The sequence below is a fragment of the Acinonyx jubatus genome, chromosome A3, assembly GCF_027475565.1.
Source record: "Acinonyx jubatus isolate Ajub_Pintada_27869175 chromosome A3, VMU_Ajub_asm_v1.0, whole genome shotgun sequence".
NCBI classification, from domain to species: domain Eukaryota; kingdom Metazoa; phylum Chordata; class Mammalia; order Carnivora; family Felidae; genus Acinonyx; species Acinonyx jubatus.
The window spans coordinates 98,942,063-98,966,394 of NC_069388.1; the positions used below are offsets into that span (position 1 = coordinate 98,942,063).

Genomic DNA, 24,332 nt, shown 5'->3' on the forward strand with positions numbered 1-24,332 from the left:
TTTGAGCCCCACACTGGGCTCTGCGCTGTCAGTGGGGAGCCTGCTTGGGATTCTCTATCTCTCTCTTCTCCTTCCCTGCTCATGCTCTCTTTCTCTCAAAATAAATAAACTTTTTTTAAAAAGCCTATGAAAACCATCAAGGTGCACACTCATGTAAAGGAAGGGCTGACCTTCAGTGACTAGTATAGCTCATCTACCCAGGAAGCTGTCTTCACGTTCTCCCCCTGAGATCAGAGCTCCCACTCTGAGTGACTTCAGCCAGCCCCAGAGCCCCTTGCCTGGTGCCAGGCATGCGGCAACCACAGCTGACCTCATCCTGCTGCTAGCCTGCCAGCCCAGCGGCGGCAGCTCGGCTACCTAGGCATCCGCGACAGCCAGGGGATCTGCCCACGTCCTGCAGGGAAACCACCTCCCCGCCCAGAGCCTCATTAAGCTGGATAAGCTGCCTCCGGGGAAGTGCTGAGCTTCAGTCACGCCTGAGAGAACACTGCGGGGCTGGACGGGCCCAGGCTGACCTCAAAGTTTGGATCCCAGCCTGTCCTGAGATGAGGCAGGCACAGGTGCGGTGAGGTGGCGGGCGGGGCTGAGCCAGCCAGGACAGGAAACCCAGCAAGCCGGCTAACCTGCTACCAAAGAAGGATAAAAGCATATCCAGCAGCTCCTTAAACTGATTCTCTTGGGTCTGGGTGGGCAAAAGCCACACCAACAACTCACCAGCCACTCCAGTGCTCCTCACCTCCACTTTATTCCCCCCACAGGAGTGGAAGGAGGCAGTTCCTGAAGGCCCTGCCTCTTTCCTCCTTACACCGCTTGTTCTCAACAACTTCTCATCATAACATCAAAGACCCTGCAGGACTCCTGAGACTCTGGGGCGAGGCTCAGTGGGTGAGATCCTAGGGTGCCCGGAGCAGTCAACACTTCTAGGAGATACAGATGGCGGGGTGGTGTGAACCAGAGAACCTGCATGGCCAGAGGTTCAGCCCAACTCCACAAAGAGGAAGGGACGCCCAAGATCATACAGCCCATCCAGGTAGAGCTGGGACAAGAATCTAAACCCCGAGTCCCACCCAGGCCTGGGCCAGGCGGTGCTGCTGGCCACATTATGTTTCTCTGGACACGGCTCCACCACTAACTTGCTGGGGAACCTGGGGCTAGCGACTTAGCTCTCTGGGCTCCAGTTTTATCGTTTAGGAAAGAGGGAGTAATGCCCACCTTGTATGACTGCCATATTGATGATATCACAGAACCTTACACAAAAACTGCTATGATGGCAGTTGATGGAGATGGACTCCATTCTCCCTCGTGGTGGCCCAGCCCTCAGCCTACAGTAGCACCTCACTAAATACCAGGTGCCCGAGTGGACTTGCTGAGGGAATAAAGAATGGCTTGGCAGGTGCTCAGTAAAGTCTTTGACATTATTATGGAAACTAAACCTTGGTGGATATTTGCCTGTGTCTTAGTAACAGGATGTGGATGTTTTCTGGGTCCTTCCCCCAGCCCCATGCAGCCCCTGTAATTTGGAGAAGCTGATCATGGCCCCAGATCTTGGGTGGGTCTTGGCGGGTTTATGTAAGTCAGGACATCCCATCCTCCTGACACAAGGATTGGCTCTGGGACAGATGTGTGGCCAAAATCAGGAGACCAAGATGCTTGATAGGAGTTTCTGAGGGAAGAAACCTCCTTGGGTCCCACAGAAGATGCTCTCCTCTGCCGGACATCAGTGAGAAACTCAAACCCCTGAAAGCTTCTGGCAACCGCCTTGGGTCTACAAGGGGAGCCAACCTTAACCACGGATGCAGGGGAGAGACCAAGAAAATCTTGTGCTACTGAATGAGGCCTCACTTGAAGTCAGTGCCATTCTAGACCTTAAGTGCTGTAAGCCAGCATGAACTGGAGACGGGTGGAGAGAACTGTTCCAGATTGGTCAAAAGACATATAGCCAAGTTCAAAGAGTGAACTTTAACTGGATCCAAATACAAGCAAGAAAAAAATAAAGGACTTTTAAAAATTGGAATTAATTTGAATAAATTGACCACATGTTAGATGCTGCTGCACAATTAGAGTTGATTTTCTTAGGTATGGTAATGGTTTTTGGCTATACAGAATAGTGAGTGGTACTCCAAGTGCGATCCAGACTCCTAGGAGACCTCAGAACCCTTTGAGGGGGTTCCCAGGGCCCTTTCAGAGGGTTCATGGGGTCAGAGCAGTTTTAACAATAATACTAACACATTTGCCTTTTTTACTGTGTTGAACTTACACTGACGGTACAGAAACAGTGAAGGTTAAAACTGCTGTGGGATCTTTGCATGAGTCCAGGCAGTGACACTAATCTCTGCCAGCAGTTACCATATTCTCTACCATGACACACAGTAGAGGGGGAAATGCTCATTTCATTTAGGAATGTCATGAAAATCATCAATTTTATTAAATTTTGACTCTTGAATACAGGCATTTTTAATATTCTACAATAAAATGATAAGTACACATGAAGTCCCGCTGCATCCCAAAGTATGACAACTGCCTTGAGGAAAAGCACCCTCATCACTGAGTTGTATGCTGATTGTCCCCTTTTGTTCATGGAACACCACTGTTATATGAATGACTAACAAACTATGGTTATTCAAACTTGGGTATCTGGCAAGTGTTTTCTAGAAAATGAACAACATGAGCCCATTTTTTCAAGAAAAACAAATAGTATTTGTTGCCAATGAAAAAGTTTGAAATTTCAAGCTAAAATTTGAATTTTGGAAAATTTGCATTCACTACCATGAGCATCCCAACACTTGGGATGGTGTTACTAGTTAATGTGATTTTTGAATACTGTATAAATGCAATGTGTCATCATTTAGAAGATATGCATTTAATTTGGTAAACCAATAGTTTTCAAATGACAAATGCATGATGTTACAAATCATGCATGGATAAAATCTCTTCAAAGTGTAAGACAGATCAGGGGCGCCTGGATGTCTCCGTAGGTTAAGCTTCTGACTCAGTATGGGCTCAGGTCATGACCTCCAGGTCATAGGATCAAGCCCCACATCAGGCTCTGCGCTAGCAGTGTGGAGCCTGCTTGGAATTCTCTCTCTCCCTATCTCTCTGCCCCTCCCCTGCTCATGTACTTGCACACTCTCTCTCAAAATAAACAAACTTTAAAAACAAAAAACAAAGTGTAAGTCAGATCAACCTTTATAATAAGGCTTCAACTTCCAGATTGTGATTAAGTTTGACATGAAAGAGACTTACAAAAATGTACAATTCCCTCTTCTCACCATTTGTTTTTGTTCTGGAAAATGTAGTTATTTTTGGTAGAAAAAAATGTTATTTAACATTAAAAAGCCATGTAATGGCTTTTTATTTTAAAATTAATTGATAAATACGTATTTCAAAATGTCTCTATTTTAATTTTTAATATAGTAAGTATTGAAAAATATAAGCCACAGAAAAATTTTTGGTATCCCCAGTTTTAAGAGTATAAAGGGTGAGGGGTGTCTGGGTGGCTCAGTTGATTGAGCATTTGACTTTGGCTCAGGTCATGATCTTGCAGCTTGTGAGATGGAGCCCAGCATCAGTCTCTGTATTGACAGCTCAGTGCCTGGAGCCTTCTTCAGGTTCTGTGTCTCCCTCTTTCTCTGCCCCTTCCCCGCTTATGCTCTCTCTCTCTCTCTCTCTCTCTCTCTCTCAAAAATGAATAAACATTAAAAAAAAAAAAGAGTATAAAGGGTGAAACCAACAAGTTTGAGAACCACTAGTGTAGAAGAATAATCTAGTCCTTGAGTGACACACTGAAGTATTAGGGAGCAAAGAGGGGTGATATCTGCAGCCTACTTTCAGATGGTTAAGCAGGAGGGAAATGTGGGTATTTATGGAGAACGAGATGGAATGGGTATGCCCAGGTTAAAGTAACACACATATTTGGGGCACCTGGGTGGCTCAGTTGGTTAAGTACCTGACTCTTGATTTCAGCTCGGGTCACGATCTCACAGTTCATGGGCTGACAGTGCGGAGCCTGCTTGGGATTCTCTGTCTCCCTCTCTCTCTGCCTCTCCCCTGTTCTCTCACTCTCTCTCTGTCCAAAATAAACATTTTTTTTTTAAAGTAACAGCTATTCACTGCGTTGTTCTTTCAACTTTTCTGTGGTTTAGAGTTTTTGAAATAAAAAAGTAATAAATTTAAAGAATCTTCCTAAGTTTATTTATTTTGAAAGAGACAGCATGGTGTGCAGGGGCAAGGGAAGGGGGGCGGGGAGGAAGGGCAGAGAGAGAGGGAGAGGCAGAATCCCAAGCAGGCTCCACACTGTCAGCTTGGAGCCCATGAACCATGAGATCATGACCTGAGCCAAAATCAAGATGCTTAACTGACTGAGCCACCCAGGTGTCACAATTTAAAGAATCTTTTAAGACATATTGACATACTATATCAATGTATGGATGTCTTACAGGCCAAACACCAAGTGAAATGAGTGCCCCAGAAAGGTAAATTAAGGGCACTTGCTGAACTGAGGCATTGAACTTTAGATTATAAGGCTTGGCCAGATGTCAACTACAGAAGACAAACTCTAGGGCAGTGCTTGTGAAAATCCAGCCTGCATAAGAAAGTTTGGGGAGCTTATTAATACACAGATTCCCAGGCCCCACCCTCAGGCATTCTCATTCAGTAGGTCTGGGGCGGGGGCCCAAAAATGTATATAGTTCTAATAAATTCCCAGATGAGTTGATGCTCGGATCCTCAGAGTGCACTTGGAGTAACCCTGCCCCAGGGCACCCTGCTATAAAGTTTGGACTCTGTTATGAACTGAACTGTGTCCCTGAAGAAGATATAAAGAAGCTCTAACCCCAGTACCTGTGTATGTGACCTTACTTGGAAATAGCCTTTGCAGATGAAATCAAGTTAAGATGAGATCATCAGGGTGGGCCCTATGCAATGACTAGTGTCCTTATAAGAAAAGAAAAGAAGACACACAAAGAGAAAGAAAATCATGTGACAGCTGATGCAGAGGAAGGCTAAGGACTGCTAACAACCACCAACGCCAAGAAAGGCATGGAACAGATTCTCCTGTGGAGCCTTCAGTGACAACATGGCCCTGACATTGCACTGTCAGATTTCTAGCCTCCACTACTATGAAAGAATAAATTGCTGGTGTTTTAAGCTATCCAGTTTGTGGTACTTTGGTACAGTAGCCCTGGGAAATAAAAAGAGACCCCAGGGGTGCCTGGGTGGCTCAGTCAGTTAAACTTCCGACTTTGGGTCAGGTCTTGATCTCATGGTTTGTGAGTTCGAGTCCCACATCAGGCTCTGTGCTAACAGCTCAGAGCCTGGAGCCTGCTTCGGATTCTGTGTCTCCCTCTCTCTCTCTCTGCCCCTCCCCCCCACCCCCCCCACACTGTTTCTCTCTAAAAAATAAATGGCTATTAAAAAAATTAACCAAAAAAAAAAAAAAAAAAAGAGATCCCAAAGAAGTAAAAGGGTGAACCAGAGACAGCCTGCTACCATGCCTGAGGGTACACACAAGGAAAATGCCCATTGTTTAGCCATGATAGTAGGTGGACAAAAAACGGTATTTCCCCCAGGGAATCTGTAATCACAGCCTGCCCTCACCCATTTGTGGCTCAAATTTATACCAACCAAGTGGACAAATAAAAAATCTCAACAATTTATTTTCTAGGGGTCTAATATTGGTGCTGTCCCTAGACCCCCAAAAGAAGCAAATGCAAACTTGGAGGAAACTACCTTTAACCCAGGCCTCAAAGTATTCCTACAGATAAAGTCCCAGAGAATATAAGCTTTACACAGACAGACAGAAAAGCAAGCAAGCAAGCAAGCAAGCAAGCAGGAGGGAGGGAGGAAGGAAGAAATAAACAAACATTTAAAAAAAATTTTTTTTAACATGTATTCATTTTTGAGAGTGAGAAAGACAGAGTGTGAGTAGGGGAGGGGCAGAGAGAGTGAGAGATACAGAATCAGAAGCAGGCTGCAGGCTCTGAGCTGTCAGCACAGAGCTGACGCTGGGCCCGAACTCATGGACTGGGAGATCATGACCTGAGCTGAAGTCAGACGCTTAACCAACTGAGCCACCCAGGCACCCCAAGAAGCATTTTTGATTGGAAAACACACAATGTACCTTACACAATGTAGCCAACAGAAACAAAAGATAGCTGAGTTAGACCTTTGAAAATAATTTAGATGTCAGAATTATCAGACTCGGAATATAAAATATGTTTAATGTGTTTAAAGGAATAAACTTGATTTTAAAATATGTGGAAGGAAAAGAGACCACGAAACATGTCCAAACAGTTCTGAAACAACTAAATAAAATTTTGGAGATACAATAAATGAAATTTAACAATTAATGAGTATGTTCAGTAGCTGAGTAGAAATGCCTGAGGAGATCAATGTGAAGGAAATTATTCCTTCAAAGACAGAAAAAGGAATCAGAAAAAAGAGATGAAGAGTTATGGGGATCAAGTAACAGTATCTAACATATCTAATGGGTGTGCTAGAAGGAGAGGGAAAAAATAATGGGATGGGGGCACCTGGGTGGCTCAGTTAAGCATCTGACTCTTGATATCAGCTCAGGTCTTGATCTCATGGTTCATGGGTTCAAGCCCCGCATTGGGCTCTGTGCTGACAGCATGGGCCCTGCTTGGGGTTCTCTCTCCCTCTGCCCCTCCCCTGCTTGCACTCTCTCTCCCTCTCTCTCAAAATAAATAAACTTAAGCAATGTTAACTATCGATAACATGGAAAAAATTTTAAATGAATGAAATCGTCAACTAAAATTGATTCAAAAAAATAGAGAAAATCTATAATCATGAAAGAAATGGAATAACCAGTTTAAAATCTTCCTACGTAAAAGCATCTGGCCCTGATGATTTCACTGGCAGTTTCCACTGATCATTCCAGAAAGAAATCCAATCTTAGAGAAACTAGTCCAGAGCATAGAAAAAGAGGATACACTCTCAGCTTCATTTATGAGGTTAGCATAATCTTTTTTTTTTTTTAAGTTTATTTGAGAGAGAGAGCGTGCACATGTGTGCATGTGCATGTGAGCAGGGGAGGGGCAGAGAGAGAGAGAATCTCAAACAGCCTCCACACTGTCAGGTGTGGAGCCCAATATGGGGCTTAAATTCTGAACCATGAGATCATGACCTGAGTCGAAATCAGGAGTCAGGTGCTTAACTGACTGAGCCACCCAGGTTAGCATAATCTTAATAGCAAGACCAGACAAGGACAATATAGTCAATACATAACTTAAAAAAAAAAAAGCTAAACTAAATATTAACAAATTGAATCAAGGATTGTTGTAACAACACAAAAAAGAAAAGTTGTGTGACTAAATTCAGTTTATTTGGAAGGCAAGGTTAGCTTAATGGCAAAAATAATTAATACAACTTGCCATTTAACAGATAAAGGGCCAGAAAAAATATACTGTCATCTTAAAGGGAGCATTAGAGAAAATACAGTATCACTCATTATAAAAAGTCTTAGCAAACTAAGAATACAAAGAAACTTAGAGTGATAAAGTTTATTTCTGAAAACCCTATAGCAAGCACAATAATTTATGGGAAAATGTTGAAGCATTCCTTTTAAGATCAGGAACAAAGAAAGCATGCTTGCCTTCACAACTTTAAGTCTCCTTGCATTAGTGATCACCTTGCAGTAAAAGGGTTAAAAAAAAGGCATAATTTTCTGGAAAGACACAACATTGTGCTATGGTCTCAGATGACATGACTATTTATCTGGAAACCCCAAAAGAATGTACAGTTTAGCAAGCTTTCATTCTTCTAACAAAGAGCTGGAAGATGAAAATTTTATTAGTATACTAAATATACTGGCATCAAAAAATACCAAGTACCTGGGAATAAATTTAACAAATGACATGCAAGACACAGCAAAAATCACATTTTATTGAAAATCATTAAAGACCTAAATAAATAAAGAGATAGATAACCATGTTTATGGATTGGAACACTCATTATCCTTAAGAACATCAACTTTCCATTGGCCCATACATTCAACGCTATTCCAGTCAAACTCCCAACAGATTTCTCAGTGAGTGCAAGCATGTGTGTGTTGTAAAACATAATTCTAAGATAATTCTAGGGGCGCCTGGGTGGTTCAGTTGCTTAAGTATCTGAATTCAGCTCAGGTCATGATCTCGCATTTCGTGAGTTCAAGCCCCACATCGGGCTCTATGCTGACAGCTCAAAGCCTGGAGCCTGCTTCAGATTCTGTGTCTCCCTCTCTCTCTGCCCCTCCCCTGCTTGTGCTCTGTCTCTCTCTCTCTCTCTCTCAAAAAATGAATAAACATTAAAAAAAAATAATTCTAAACATATATACGAAAGAGGAGAGTGCTAAGGCACTCTTGAAGGTGGGGAACTTGCCCCTCCAGACATCGAGACTTTTCACAAAGCTATGGTCATTAAGACAGTGTTACTGCTGCAGAGCCAAACTGTTCAACAGAATAAACAGCCCAGAAACAAACACACATCTATGGAAACTTAATTTACGATAGGGCTAAGCATTGCAGATCTGAAAAGAAGGAATGAGCTTTATAATAAATGGTGCTAGGGCAATGTTTTCCTTATAAAAAAAAAAAAAAGAAAAAATTCTGGAGTCCTATTTCACATCATATATAAAAATCATCTCCAGATGGAGAAAGAAATTAAATATGAATGGCAAAACAATGAAACTGTGAGGAGCACTGTAGGAGAATATCTTCATTATTTCAGGTAGGTAAGGTTTTCGGGGGACACAAGAAGTATAAACTATAAAATGAAAAAATTGACAAATCCATTGCATTAATATTAAGAACTTCTGTTCATCAAAATACACCGTAAAGGAAAATGGAAAAATAAACCACAGACTTGGAGAAGACATTTGTAACACATAAGTGACAGAGGATTAGAGTCCAGAATATTTAAAGAACTCCTTCTAACTAATAAGGTAAGACAAGAGAAAATTTGGCAAGACTTGAAGGGGCCCTTCACAGAAGAGAGAACATGAATGGGCAATAAACATATGAAAAGATGTTCAATCTCATTAGTATTCAGGGAAATGCAAATTAAAACCATAATGAGATTCCATTTTGTACCCACCAGACTGGCAAAAATTCTAAACTGTGACAATATCAAGTGACGGTAAAGCCATGGTGCAACTGAAGTTATTTATATGCATCGCTGAAGGAAAACCATTTTGGAAAATAATTTATAAAGAGTAAGATATGGATGAGCCTTGCCATGCCAGAGAGCAAGAATTCTCAAAAAGTTATTATAATTAATACAGTGAGGTCCTAATGCAGGGTCAGACAAACTGATTAACTGAACATAACAAAGAGCCCAGAAATGGACCTACACATCTATGAACATTTAATTTATGTTATTTAGGCAAGTAAGTGAAAAAAGCATAGACCCTATGTCTCAGCTATTCCATTCCTAAAGAAATCTGTGCACAGGTGTGCCCAGAAACACGTACAAGAAAGTTCATTGCAGAGCTCTTTCCAAGAATAAAAGAAAAACAAAAACCTAGAAAAAATCCAAATGTTCATTAACAGTGGTGATACACTGCTACAATGAAGGTAATGTTCTACTTTTTTTTTTTTTAATGTTTTTATTTAGAGAGAGAGGGAGACAGAGCTCAAGCAGGGGAGGCACAGAGAGACAGGGAGACACAGAATCTGAAGCAGGCTCCAGGCTCCGAGCTATCATATCAGCACAGAGCCCGACGGGGGGCTCGAACTCACAAACCATGAGATCATGACCTGAGCCAAAGTCGGACACTCAACCGACTGAGCCACCCACGCACCCTGGTAATGTTCTACTTCTTAAGCAGGCACTGAGTAAAGGAGTGTTCATTGCATTGTTATCCATTATACCCTCACCATTTCCAGTCTTTTCTGTTGATTTCTACAAATCAAGGAAAGTCTGGAAATGGAGACAAGAGAAGATGTTAGAACATCAGAATCTTCACCTTTCTTAAGTCTGTTTTTAGGTGAACTTTCTTCAGCTTAATGGCAGCAGAACCGGCAGCCATGGGTATGGGAGGCTGAACAGTGATCCCCCCCAAATAGCTGGGGCCTAGTCCCTAGAACCTATGAATGTTACCCTATATGGCAAAAGAGACATTATAGGTGTGGTAACCTTAAGGATTTTGAGCTGGGGAGTGTATCCAGGATTACCCAGGTGGGCCCTAAATGTAATTACAAGAGTGACTGAAGACAGATATGAAGACAGAAGAGAAGAAAAAGTGACTACAGAAGTAGGGACTGAAGGGATGTGGTCACGAGGAATGCCAACAGCCACCGGCAGCTGGAAGAAGCAAGGAATGGATTTTCCCCTGGCGCTTCCAGAAGTCCTACTGGCATCTGGATTTCAGCCCCAAAAGACTGACTTCAGACTTCGGGCCTCCAAAACCCTAAGAGACTAATTTCTGTTGTGTTAAGCCACAATGTTTGTGGCTCTTACAGCTGCAATTATAGACTCATACAGTGGGTGAGAATGCTCAACCTCACCCTTCTGTCAGTCCCAGACTGTTTTCACTCAGTACACCCTCTCCTCTGCCTGTTCTCTCCCAACACTGGATGCCCCAGTGTTCCCCAGGCAGAGAGATGCGGCAGCGGTTACACGCATTCATATGTGAGATGCACCACTTCCCCTGCTGAAAGGGCTCCTCCCTACAATTTCCAACCAAAGCCAGAAAAGTCATTTACACATACCCACTCGACGGAAAGAGCACTGGCTGGGCAGGAGGGACATTTGAATCCAAGTCCGAGTTTCCCACTGACTGGCGGTGTGACCTTATCAGCTTCTCAAAGATGGAACTGAAATGCATTCATCTTTACGTTCCTGGTGCCCAGAGCAGTGTGTGGTCCAAAACAAATGGTCAATAAGCAGGCAGTGAGTCAACGAATGAATCAATCAGCCAATCTTGCACGACAATGGAAAGCCTACCCACTGAAAAAGAGAATCTTTCCAATAACTCTTACCTCTCTTCCTCTACCACTATAAGGGAAAATATTAAAATCATAGTTTTAGAGCTGGAAGGTCTTAGGGCTAGAAGCCAAGAACTCATTGCCTCACATGAGCACCAATTACTAGAAATCCTGCCCTTCTATCAAGCCAAAAGTGTGTCTTCTAGTCACCACCAGTCCTCGTCCAACCCCTGTTAACAACATAAAATTAAGCATCTTCAGAAACTAAGACCCGGCCTCAAATCTTGGCCTAGCCAATCAGGCTACCGACCTTGATGAATGACCTAAGCCCTCCGGTCCTATCTTCTTTCTAGTGTCAAACAAAAACCTGAGATCACTAAAATGCCTTCTAGCTCCAAGATAAGTAGTGTTGAAAACACTCCTCCCTTGGTATTCAATCGCTCATCATGTATTTTTTAAAAGATTTTTTTTTATTAGTTCTTTTTTAATTTTTTTTTAACGTTTATTTATTTTTGAGGCAGAGAGACAGAGCATGAACAGGGGAGGAGCAGAGAGAGAGGGAGACACAGAATCTGAAACAGGCTCCAGGCTCTGAGCTGTCAGCACAGAGCCCGATGCGGGGCTTGAACTCACGGACCGCGAGATCATGACCTGAGCTGAAGTCGGACTCTTAACCGATCGAGCCACCCAGGCGCCCCTCAATCGCTCATCATTTAAACAATCCACTGAGTTTTTATTTCAATTCGTTATTTTTTATGTTTAGAATTGCTTCTTTTCCAATGGGCCCATTCCTCTCCCTACTCTGCCCCAGGATCTGTTGTTTTCTTGTATTTTCAATTCTTGATTTATTTTTTCACTTAGGAAGGCTTATTCTAAAGTCTCTAAGTAGTGGCAATTGTAGATAAATAATATACATAATTAATATATGTGTGTTATTCATTTATTTATGTCTGTGGGGCTAACCCTGCTGCTGGTAGTGTTTAACTCCAGGTTAGGGGTGGTCAGTACTTCAGGTGTTTTGTAATTTTGGGGTGTGAATTCATGTTCTTTGAGCTAATTCTGTACAATGTGTATTGAAGGTTCTTAAAGAGACTTGATTAATTCTTACAAGGTACCCCAGGGGCAACACTGGCCCAGGACCAATTATTTCTCAGCTATGGGTATTCAGACCATGCAGGATGCAATCATTTAGACTCCAAACCCATATGAGGACAGATCCATGGGTGGTTTCAAAGTCCCAAGGGAGATTTCACCCCCACCAAGAACACAGAGCAAGACAGACAAGCTTCACTGTCATCTCCCTGTGCTCATGGGTCTGTCCTTCTATTCAGGACTACACTGTACCCTAATGCTTCAAGTGTCAGCTATATGTAAATGTTCAGCCTCCACAGACCCAAGGCCCCTGTTTTCTCTATATAGACATTAAAACCAAGCTGGCCAATTCTCTGAGTTGATATGTTAAAAATGGCTGTAAATTATTTGATACCCCTCCACTGAGAGATGGAGTCTAATCTGCCCCCCTTCAAATCTATTATGGCCTTAGTATTTGCTTGGCCAATAGAATGTAGTAGAAGTGTCATCCTAGGACCTCTGTTATAAGGTCATAAGAAGTCCTACAGTTTCTACTGATGCTTCTTGGACATTAAATCTTGGAGCCCTGAGCCACCACATAAGAAATATGACTGTCTTCAGGTCTCCATGCTGGAGAAATCACATAGGAAGACCACATGCAGAGGCCTTGGAACAAATGTCTAGTCTGCCACTGACAATTGTACCGTCCCAGCTAAAGATCCAGACGTCATGGAGTGGAGATGTGTTTTGTGTCCTGTGCCTTGTCCAAATTCCTGAACCACAGAGCCAGGAGAGATGATAACAAAATGACTGTTGATTTAAACTAAATTTCAGGGTAATCCATTAGGTCCCTGCTACAGTACTATTTTACACCCTTGCAAAATGATTCCCTCTCTCTTCTGTCTCCTGGCAAGGATCCTTACTTAAAAGCTCAGCTATGCTTTTGAGGGGATCAGTTATACTTTATCCAAATTTTGTAGAAATTTTAAAATTCAGCTTTATTATGGGAAGACCTCCAGACTATTTAGTTTTTCATATCTCCAGAAAGAGAGAAATCACATCTTTTATTTTATAGATGAGAAACTTGAAGCTTGAGTCAAGTCACTTGCCATGGTCACAAATCAAGGTTCTATAAACGCAGGTTTAAAAAGGATCCTCTAAACTCAAAGGGAATACTAAGTCATCACTCATTCAACAAATATTTTTTAAACACCTAGTATGAGCGTAGTACTACTCTAGGTACTGGGAGAACAGCTATGAACAAGATCAAAGTCTCAAAAGTCATGGAAATCAAACTCTATGTGAAGAGACAGACCATAAGCCAGTAAACAAATGAATTAAAAGCATAATTTCAGGGGATAGAGCAATATGTGGGGTGTCTTTTGGAGAAGATGGTCAGAAAAGGCCTCTCCTGGATAGGTGACATATGAGCAGAGATCTAAATGGAAAGAGAGTGAGGACCATGGACCACTTAGGGGAGTGCATCCTGGACAGAGGGCAAAGTGCAAGTATAAAGGCCCTTGAGTGACACAAGCTTGCTGCCTTCCAGGGACAGTCAGGAAGCTGGAGCTGAGTGTGGAGAGAGCAGTACAAGGTGAAGTCAGGGCAGTGAGCAGGGGCCAGGCTTTGCTGCATCTCATTAAGAATGGTAATGAATCTGAATTTTATTCTTATTTATTTATTTATTTTTATTTTTTAGAGAAAGAGAAAGCACAAGCAGGGTAGAGGGGCAGAGGGGGAAGGAGGGAGGGAGGGAGGGAGAGAGAGAAAGGGAATCTTAAGCAGACACCATGCTCAGCACAGAGCCTGCCTGATGCGGGACATGATCCCATGACCCTGGGACTGTGACTTGAACCAAAATCAATAGTCTGATGCTCAACCAACTGAGGGTGCCACCCAGGCACCCCTGAATTATATTCTTAATATTACGGGAATTCTTTGGACAATTTTTAAACAGCAGGGGAAAGCTATGATCTATCTTATATTTTAAACAAATCATTGGAGGCATATGAGTAGAAGCAAGAAAACAATTAGGAGGCTTTTGAATGATCCAGGAGAGAAATAATTGGGTACTGGAACATGGAACATGATGGTGGCAGCAGAGACAGAAGTCAGTTGGATGGGGAAATGTTCTGAAGACAGAGCGAAGAGGTCTCCCTCATAAAACTGTGGTATATGAGCACACAGAGCCTGGCCTGAAGAGGTTACAGATCCTACTGGATCCTGCAACTTCCTCAGTAGGGACGCATAGGGACAAGCGGTTCTCAGCCTCTTGTGCTCATGAGAAAAGGTCTCTGCATGTTCCTGAAAGTCAACTGTAAGCCATCAGCATCAGCTGGCTGTGTTTTATCATGCCTTTATCAAGGTGGGCTGTATCCCACTCTCTTTCGAGTAGTGTGATCCACTCAGCATATTATGTCTGACAGGCATTGTCTTGGCAGTCTAAACCCCAAGTTGGGCAAAACTAAATTCTACACAGATTACAATTAGGCAGCCCATCTGTGAAAGGTTCGTGGTTGGGCACTGGGTTAGGGAAGTCCAAGGATGCCATTCAGAACTCATGAAAAGTCATAGCTGTGATCTCTCAGAACCAGGAAGGATGGGTCACAGTCCAGCACAAATGGCTCATTGGGGGTTGAATCCTGGTTCTGTAGCCAATAATGAGAATCTTAGACAAGTTCCCATTGGACCTGAGCTGAGATCGAGAGTCGGAAATAGGATGGCCAGGAAATATGTTGCCAGATGGGAAGAGGAAATTCATTCTGAAGCCCAGAGTTTCATACATAGACCCTAAAAGGAGGCAGAAAGGATGTGAACGCATAAGTACACAAGAGAAGACCAAGGTAGAATTTAACTGAGCTGTGACTGGTGAAAGGAAAAGAGAAAAAAAGAGGGGAATGTAGTATATGAGTGATCGTCCTAAGAGGAATAAGGCAGACCAGAGAGCCACTAGGCTGGACAGCCCCTATACTGGCAAGAAGGAGGTGCCATTGCCCTAGAGCTGCCTGGTGGCTGACAAGGCCTACTAGAGGTGGGATGCTGCGGGGAAGGGGGGGATGTTAACTTAGGTAGGGAAGTGTATACAATTCTGACACTGGGATTCTCCCATTTGATCAGGAATGGGCTAAATCTGGGAGAGCAAATGCTTGTACCATTAGGTGTGCCCCCATTATCATCTTCCCTGAATGAAACATTCACAGGACTCCTTCCCCATGGAGCCCAAACCAGATTCATACTTCTCAAGATAGTGTTCCAGGCAACCTCCTATCAGTCATGAGATGCCACTCATTTGCAATCCCTGGTCTAGGTACACATGTCATTTTTGAAAGCCTAAACCAGGTTACCTGTCAAGACTCCTTCAGATTGTGTCCCAAATACTTGGTCCTTTATATTTCCTTTAAAAAAACAAAAAACAAAAAACAAAACAAACAAAAAAACCCCTGTAATCCCAGAAAAGCTTCTGGGTGCAACTAAAAACAAACAAACAAACAAACAAACAAACAAACAAAAAACCTAAAAGGAAAACAATGTGCTTCTTTGTGGAGATGGATGGATTTGAAAGTTCAAACCAAATATAATAGAACTATCCATCTTCCAATCCATCAGGGCCAATCCACCCAAGTCCCAGGAGTGAGAGGAAAATGTCCTCATAGCCGAAATGCAAACCCCTTAAGTTCTTGTTGGTTCTTGGAAAAATTCTCAGAGACACCAACTGGGCATGTGTGCGGCTCATCCCTGACAATAAAAATCCAAAGGTGCCATATGCTGTGACTATTGTCTTCCCATCCCCCCCCCGCCCCAGCCTCTTGAACCTCCTTGGAAAACACACACACATACACACACACACACACACACACACACACACACACACACACACACACACTACAAAATGGCAGTCTCACTAGGTGGCCACTGAGGGCCTGACTCTCTCTTCTGTCATTCTTCCCAGAGCTCTTCCTCCCTCAAAGAATACACACTCCAAAGAAGATAGCTCACTTCAGAAGGGAAGGGAAACTGACCCAGTAATAACTAGGTAAGACTCTCACTTGCCAGCTACCCTTCAAATAAGACACAATGCGGGGAAAGTGCACAAAAGCTACTTCCCAGCAGGCAGACAGGATTAATAAACAAAGAACAAGGCAGCAGAAAAGCAATGATATCTAAGCTGGTATTTTTCACTTCCTTGAGGATGTTCCTCTTGTTTATAAATAAATATGGTGCATGTTGACTAGCTGGGGGAGGAGGGGAATGGGAGGAGGCCTAGAACAATTAGGACCTCCAAGGTGATGCTGGCCAACACCCGTGTCTCACAAACCAGAAGCAGGGCCCCAGCGTCGGTGCAAGTTGGCCTTAGGACTGTAACAGTGAGTCGGTCCAGTGCTGGGACTAGAACCCAAATCCTTCAACTTCCAGCTCAACATTTTCTCTCTCACAATCCAATTGAAATACTTCCCCAGATCCTACCCTATACCATACCAGGGTGCCAGGAAATAAATCCTCAACCAACCTGAACCCATAATTAATAGGATCATTTTTCTGCATTCCACTTTTTAAAGGAAGCCCCAGAGAAAGGCAAGCCCATGTTTAAGGACTTATGGCCTTTTTTCTTGATTTCCATTTGTTTTGCAACAGTTGGGGAATATCTTGAGGGCAACTCACATTCCTTCCAGTCTTCTCTACTTGTATATCCCTGACCAGGACAACTAGACTTCATGCTCTAAATCACAGTCCTGGGACAGAGCCAGATCTGCAGCCATTAAACTAAGACTCTTGTCTTAAACATCAGACGGTACCTTCTAAAAACTAGTTTTTGTTTTTTGTTGTTGTTTTTTTTTAAGATGTGCAATGTGGAAATAAAGGTTTCTTCTGCATAGCTTTCAGTTACCTCGAGAATTTTTAAAATTAGAACTCTCTTTTCCCCACACAGTGAATTGGACTTTTGGTCTCATAACCAAAGGGGAACCTTTGGATTCATTTAGCCAACATTTTGGGCCTTAGCCAAAATTCTATCCAAAGACAATGAGGCAACACCCTCTCCTTGGAATAAATGCTTCAAGATAGTGCATTCTCCCAAGAAGGCAGAGAGCAACCTCTGTGTGAATCCCCCAGTGCACATAAACATACTTTCCCCAGTTTGAATTTCATTGGTGCCCAAGACTTCAGTTCTCTGTAATGAAAACAAAGTATTTTAAAGGAGGCAAGCAGACCAGTCATAAATGAGCCCCTGTGTTCCATCCAGATATCAACCAGGTTTTAACAGGGCCAACCTTGCTACTACATTGAATATTCTTTAATTTTTCCTAGGCCCAGCCAATGGAGTTAGGAGGAAGAGAACTCGCAAAACAGCAGCTTCTCAAACTGGTCCTCACTTCAAGAGCTTTGCCCAGTGGGTACAAGCAAGTCCCGATACCCACTAACCTCCATCTCCAGGGGATAACATTTGCTGGCTCTCCTGCTTACCCCAGGAACTCTGATCTCCTTCAACATAACCAGCCTTTACTGAGTGCATGCAAGGGCCAGGTACTTCAAAAAAAGAGGCTTGGGAGGAGGCAAGGGGTCAGAGAGGGAAATAAACCATGGTTACGGTCCTAAAACCCCTCATAGCCAAAGGCAAGACAGATATCTAAAGGCACGGTCTGGCTGTGCCTGGATGCCACCCTCTTGTCCTGAGGCCTCTGGTTGGAAGGAAGATACTCCCTCTCCATCCTCAGAACACAGTCATAGGTCTTCCTTAAATGTTCTCTGATGTCACAGAAGTTTACAATGCCTTGAAAAAGTTTCTTACAGGAAATGGGACTGATGGATAAAATCACAGGATGGCATAGAAGAGGTCTTGGGAGCTTGAAAGAGATCAATTTTGGGCAAATGTCAAGGACAGGCAGAGGTGGAAAGGGCACTGGACCAAAATTCTGGAGCCTGTTTTCTTTACCAGCTTACCTGGTGTCCTTGGGCAAGGCCCATTCCCTCTGCAGTTTTAGAAAGGATAGGGGAGAACTGATGTGTGGCTTTTTATTAACACTAAAACCCATGTATTTTCCAAATTATTTTTTATTTAGAACCCAAATATACAAACCAAACAAAAAGGGAGTTGTTCCCATTGATCAGGGCTGGGAGCCCAGAGCCCACCCACTCAGGCTGGGTGGCCCTCAGGGAAGCCAGTTTGAAAAACACAGGAGTAGGGGTACCTGGGTTGCTCAGTCATTTAAGTGCCTGATTCCTGATTTCAACTCAGGTCATGATTTTGCAGTTTGTGAGATCGAGCCCCATGTCAGGGCTTGGGATTCTCTCTCCCTCTCTCTGCCTCTTCCCCCCATGTTCTCTTTCTCTCTCAAATTAAGAAGGAAGGAAGGAAGGAAGGAAGGAAGGAAGGAAGGAAGGAAGGAAGGAAAGGAGGGAAGGAGGGAGAGAGGAAGGAAGGAAGGGAAAGAGGGAGGGGGGAGGGAGGAAGGAAGGAAGGAAGGAAGAAAGGAAGGAAGGAAAGGAGGGAGGGGGAGGGAGGAAGGAATGAAGGAAGAAAGGAAGGAAGGGAAGGAGGGAGGGGGAGGGGGAGGGAGGGAGGAACGGAGGGAGGGAGGAAGGAAAGAAAAAAACACAGGAGGAGATGAAGTCTGTATGCATAGGGGAAAACATCTAGAAGAATATACCTCTCAAAATTACCATTAGCTATCTCTATGTGGTAATAATGTGATTTTCAATCTATTTATCTATACTTTCTAATTTCCCTATAATGAACAGGTATTATTTATGTGGAATAGGTACTGCTTATTAAATTGGTTTTAATAATTCACAACGGACACTTCCACATTGGGTTTCTATAAAGATGGTGACTGGGGGGATAGGTGGTATCTCTGACCTTCTGGAGTTGACAGTGGGGATAACATCCCCAAATCCCACAAATTCTTCCTTGGGGCAGAGGGTCCTGGGCTGACCTGAGGGGCAGCGCTCATGGTCATTGAAGTTCTCTGAAGCTTCTGGGGAGTGTGGTTTTAGAATGTAACAGCAACCCTGAGCCCCCTCCCAAATATATGCCTCTCTTCTCCACCCGCCTCAGCTCCCTTGGGTAGCAGAAGAGGGGGAATGCTAATGAAATTAAAGATGGTCACACAGACCCCAACTAGAAGCCCTTACTCTCCAGTGGGCCAGCCCCAGCCCAGTAGAACCTATAGAAAATGAGCCCTCCAGTCAGGCCAAGGAAAGTCTCCGGCCACACCCTGACGTCCCTCCAGAAGCCACTGCCAAATATGAAGATCACACACTAGTTCAGGAAAGAATATACCACCCTGAAGGCAAGATAGGCCTTGGTCAGGCATGAGGTGGGACAAGGCGTTCCAGCCACTTCCCTGTATTATTCATGCCAACTCTGCCTTCAGAAATCTTCTAAATATTTAACATGCCACCTCGAGGTACAGCACAAACCCTCGGCAGTCCGCAACAGCTGTGGGGAGGCCTGCATGGAATGAATGACTTGGGGGCCAAGAGGCACATACACTCTGGCTTTGGGAAGAAAGCCCAGAATGGTGGCGGGGATACAATGCTGAGAATGACTTCAGAAAGCTGCCCCTGGCTGCTTCTTTGAAAATCAGTGAAGAAGGGTAGGAGATGGGAGAGGTTTCACAACGCTGGGAGTGATAGCGCACAATCAACCAGAGTCTGGAGCCTCTCTTTCCCAGACAAAGAAAAAGCCTGAGGTGCACCTCCGGCCCTCACTGTGCAGGCCAATTTCAGCCCCCTGGTCCCCTGAGCAGGTGGCAAATCTGTCCTGACTCAGGCAAAAATAGTTAGGGAAGGAAAGGAATAGGAACAGCCATGTATATCTCCAAAGGGAAACGAATCCACGAGGGAAGGAGCTCTTCAAATGTGTACTCAGCTCTGGGGCTGGAGGGAGAAAAACGCCCCCCGCGCCCACCCTCCCAATGACTTCACACAGGCCTCACCCCAGATGACTCTGCGCTCTCCTACAAGGCCTGGGAGGTGTCACCGCCACCACCCAAGTAGCTGTCTGTCACTTAGAAATTTCCCGTGAATTCCTGGAGATGCCTGCCTCTCTCTCTCCCACAAAACCCCGCCAAAGGAATCAGACACAGGGGACGCGAGGCGTCTACCCCAAGATTCATACACGTCCTGCTCTGTCCCACTTGCCTTGGCCGCTGTCAATTTGAGAAACCTAAAAAGGAGTATTCTTTCAATCCCATTAGGAGCCCCGCCTTCATCTCTCCACCCTTGCGCACGCTGACCCCTCCAGGCAGCGCCCCAGGCTCATCTGGGCTCTGTCATTTTCACCTGACAAAAGCGTGGCGGCGGGGCGCGGCGAAGGGAGACCCCGCCAGCATTTCTCCCAAAGGAGACAGACGCGTGTCCCCGCGGCGCGCCGATTCCGGGCCTCTGCAAATCCCACCCACCCGAGAAACAAAGCGGTCGGGGCGCGCGGCGGGACGCAGCCCCCAGCGCAGCCCCTGTGCGCCCCGGCCCTCGCCGCCCCGCCCGCCGGTCCCCCGCGCCCGGGCCTGGCCCCGCTGGGCAGCAGCCGCGTCCTGTGTCTCCCGCTTGCAGGCGTCCTCGGCAGCTACTGTACCTGCTAAATTTAGCGGCCGCCGGGTATTAATAGCCGGAGCGAACCGGGCCGGGTGCTGCAGGGGCGCGCGCAGCCCGGGGGTCGGGGGCGGAGAAGGAGGGAAAGGAAGGGGCGCGGGGAAGGCCACTTACACCACCAGCCTGGAGATGATCCATGACACCATGGCGGGCGGGCGGGCGGGCGCGGCCGGGGCAGCGCGGCGCGGCGCGGCTCGGCTGCGGGCGGCGCGGACGGCTGCGACGCTCCGGGCACGTCTGTCCGCGCACGGCAGCCGCCGCCACCAGACTGAGCGCTCCCGCCGCCCTGCCCGGCGCTCGCGCGTCAGCGCAGCCGCGGCACGTTCCGGCGGCGGCGGCGGCGGCGGCGGCGGCGGCCCCAGCCCCCCGGGGCTCGGCGGGCCCGCGGCGATTGGGCGGTGAGCCGGTCGGGCACCCGCGGGACCCGCCCCGTTCCTATCGCCGCGGCCCGCGGCTGAATTGGGGCGGTTCCTCCGCGCGCCCTGGTGCACCGGCCGCTCAAATGGAACCCCGAGGTGGCTCAGTTGGCAGGGCCGAGAGAGACCCGCGTGCCGCCCCACCCTCAGTGTGATGGTGGGGAAACCGAGGCCTGGAGCGGGACTTTGGGAGTATCTCTACACCTGTTCTGATTGGGGATCTGGTCATCCCTCACTTGGACACTCCGCTAGCCTCCTAAGGGACTTACTGTATCCGGACCTGACCCCTCCAGTCTGTCCCCAACAAGGCATTATCTGCATAAGAAACAAATCTGGGCATGTATCTCTCCTAGTTAAAATACTCAAGTTTCTACATCATCTGGTCCCAGCCTGCAAACTCATTGCCACCACCATTCCCCAAATAGCCCTCTAGCTCTTTCCAACTCAGGCATTTTGGATTTACATGTGTTTTGTTCCCTGTCTCCTGTTCATACACTCCAAGCCTCACCTTCCTCCAGGCTCAGATAAAAGGTTATTTCCTGAGGAAGGCCTTTCCTAGGGGACTGCTCCAGCATTTCAGTGTGGAATTGGCTCAGGGGTACAATCTGACCTGGAAGAAGCTGGAAGCTGCTACGGAGTAGGACCAGTGCCCTGCTGAGCCATTTTTGAGCCTTACGCAAAAGGGAAAATGTATACACTATATACAGGTCCTTATGTATTTTTTAATTTGCATTAAATATTACTTATCTTCATAACTGCATTTTATGGCACCCCCTTAAATTTTGCCCCTGAGGCAAATGCCTCACTTTCTTCACCCTAATCCTGGCCCTTATTATATCAGTTCTAGTACATTATTCCCTTATGCTTGGAAAACCTTTGTCCACTGTTCCTCTGCTCTGCTACTGCCTTCCTCCCCCCCACCCCCACCCATGGTGCTCTTCTAGAGCACTCTTCTCCTTTACTGATGCTCATGTCATGTATAATTCAGTGTCAGATGTGAGAGGCACCAGAGAGAGCTAGCTTGAAGCTTTCTTTAAAGGAACCCTGCCCAACACAGCTTCCTAGCAGAGGCAAGGAGACCTCTGACCTTGACAGAAAGAGACTGGAAATATTCCAGCAGTGTGTGTGTGTGTGTGTGTGTGTGTGTGTGTGTGTGTGAGAGAGAGAGAGAGAGAGAGAGAGAGAGGTGGAGGGAGAAAGAGAAAGAGATAGAGACAGAGACAGAGATAGAGATAGGGCAGAAGAAAGACCTTGCCCACAATAAGGGCAAGATGAGGTGAGGTGAGACATTATAACAAGGGTCTTCAAAGGACCCATAAAATACCTGTAATTTAGTTTAGTTTTGTTGTTGTTGTTGTTGTTGTTTAATGCTGTCTTGACCCAGTTTTGAGGCCCTAGCTAGAAGCCAGGCATTTCTCTTTCTTGGGCAGCCAATTAAGTCCACACCCCCAACCAACTCCCTTATCAAGTTCTTACACTTCAGGCTGCTGTACCTGCCCTAACACTGCAGGGTCAGGTACCATACAACCAGAGACAGCTCCTATGCCCTAGAGCCCCCTGAAATTATACAAACGAGCCAGTCCTAACTCTGCTTGTTCTGCCTTGCCCTTTCCATCCTGCAGAAACCACAGTGCCCCTGTCTCTCTCTGCATTGTACCCTACATCGGTGTTTACCCTGAGTGACCATGCATGGCATGCTGTGCTCTGTCCAGGGAACTGTTAGTGTAACAAAACTGTAAAACTTTCTCTCTCCTGATCTGTGTCTAGCTTCACCACACCCTCCTTACCCAGGGTAACATAGTTAAAACAACACCCCACAAGAAAAACCTTGGAATACCTACTAGGTAGATCAGGACAGTACCAAACAAATAGGCCCTCCTGAGACTTCCCCTTCCCTCCCTCCATGCCCTTCTGCCCCTTACCCCCACTCCCTGGAGAGGTCAGAATATGCTGTTAGCAATCTTGGGGAGTAGAATATTATGGTTCAAATATATCTTTTTGGTGAAAAAACAGAAGAATCTCAACACATGCTGTTTCTCTGTTGGATCATGTCCCCTGTTGCAATAAATGGAATTCTCCTATAAATGGAATTTTACTATTATGTAGAACTGGACAGTTTAATTAATGAAATGAGATGATCCATGGCATTAAAATATCTGGAGGTTTCTCTGGCGTCTGAAGAAGACCAGAAATCTAACTGGATGAACCCCAGATTTCAGTGGAGGGTTGGGAAAAAAACATGTTCCACACAGAAAATGTCAACAGGCAGAGGAGGGGAAAGATTAGAGAGAGAAGAAAGTTGCATCTTTACTCCATTCTATCTCAGTGTTACACATATTACATCTCTCTACCCTGGGCCACTTCCAGTTTGTCCCTGACCCTGGAAAACATGAGGCCAGGGGATGGACACAGTCTTCTTGACAATGGAACCCTTACAACCTTATCAGTTGGTTGGCTTTAAGTTCTTTCTCACATGAACTGCTATTATAAGACATGATTATTCTGTTTTTGCCCTACATCCTTCCCCTTTCGTCTGAGAAGACCTCCCCATTTTGTATTGAAGAATGATTCTTCCCACACTCCAGTCTTAAAAAGTGTCATTTTCTCACATGTCCTTACCACTTTGGTTCAAGGGTGATCACTGGATGTAAGCTGGATCAAAGTTCTCCCTCAGGATTATTAAAGTTGTAAATAGGAAAAAGAGACTTTTGCTCTCATCCATGAAGCATTAACTGCCATGGGAATGGTCCTCATACTGTAAGTAGCTAGAAAACTAGAAAAATACATACCAAGCAACTGTTTGTAAGCATTGGACAACAGGCAGCCCCGGACTGTGATAGCTATGAAAAGGGAATGAGTCCTGTAATTGCCAAAGGTGCTTGCTGTCTCAAGGAAATTTTCAGGTATTACTGCAGAAGGGGGAACCCAAACAGAGCCCAGCAATCTCAAAGAGTTCAGGAGACAGAGATCTGAGTTCAGGAAGACTGCAGCAGCTGGAATTTGTGGAGCAGAGGTTCAGAGAGGAGGGAGCTGCATAAAGAGAGAGAGAGAGAGAGAGAGAGAGAGAGAGAGAGATCTGCAGAAGGAGCTCCCCAAGTCTTCAGCTGAGTACTGTTCAGAGCATGCATGGGTGAAATTGCAGGAGACCAGGGGAAGAAACACCAGAAAACAGTGTGCCCAACAATTGCTAGAGCTCACATGGAGCTGGGAATATTGTGTCTTCACACAGACAAAATGGAGAGACCTGTCAATATATGACGCACTGGCTAGAGTTCTCAAGAGGGTACTTAGTATTGGAGAAAAATTAGTTCTAGGCTGAACCTTCCTTAAA

At 45.2% G+C, this 24,332-nt stretch overlaps 1 protein-coding gene across 7 annotated transcripts in view; it reads right to left on the reverse strand.

Annotated features, from left to right (window-relative positions):
- The window catches only part of REEP1 (receptor accessory protein 1), a 112,319-nt gene extending 91,318 nt beyond the window's left edge, over positions 1 to 21,001 (reverse strand). For 6 of the 7 annotated variants that reach the window (XM_053200870.1, XM_053200874.1, XM_053200873.1 and 3 more), the window contains exon 1: positions 20,700 to 21,001. In XM_053200870.1, the coding sequence (XP_053056845.1) occupies positions 20,700 to 20,731 (32 nt within the window). In that variant the 5' untranslated portion in view covers positions 20,732 to 21,001. The other variant, XM_053200871.1, reaches the window with a different exon arrangement.
- Positions 21,002 to 24,332: the final 3,331 nt, after the last annotated feature.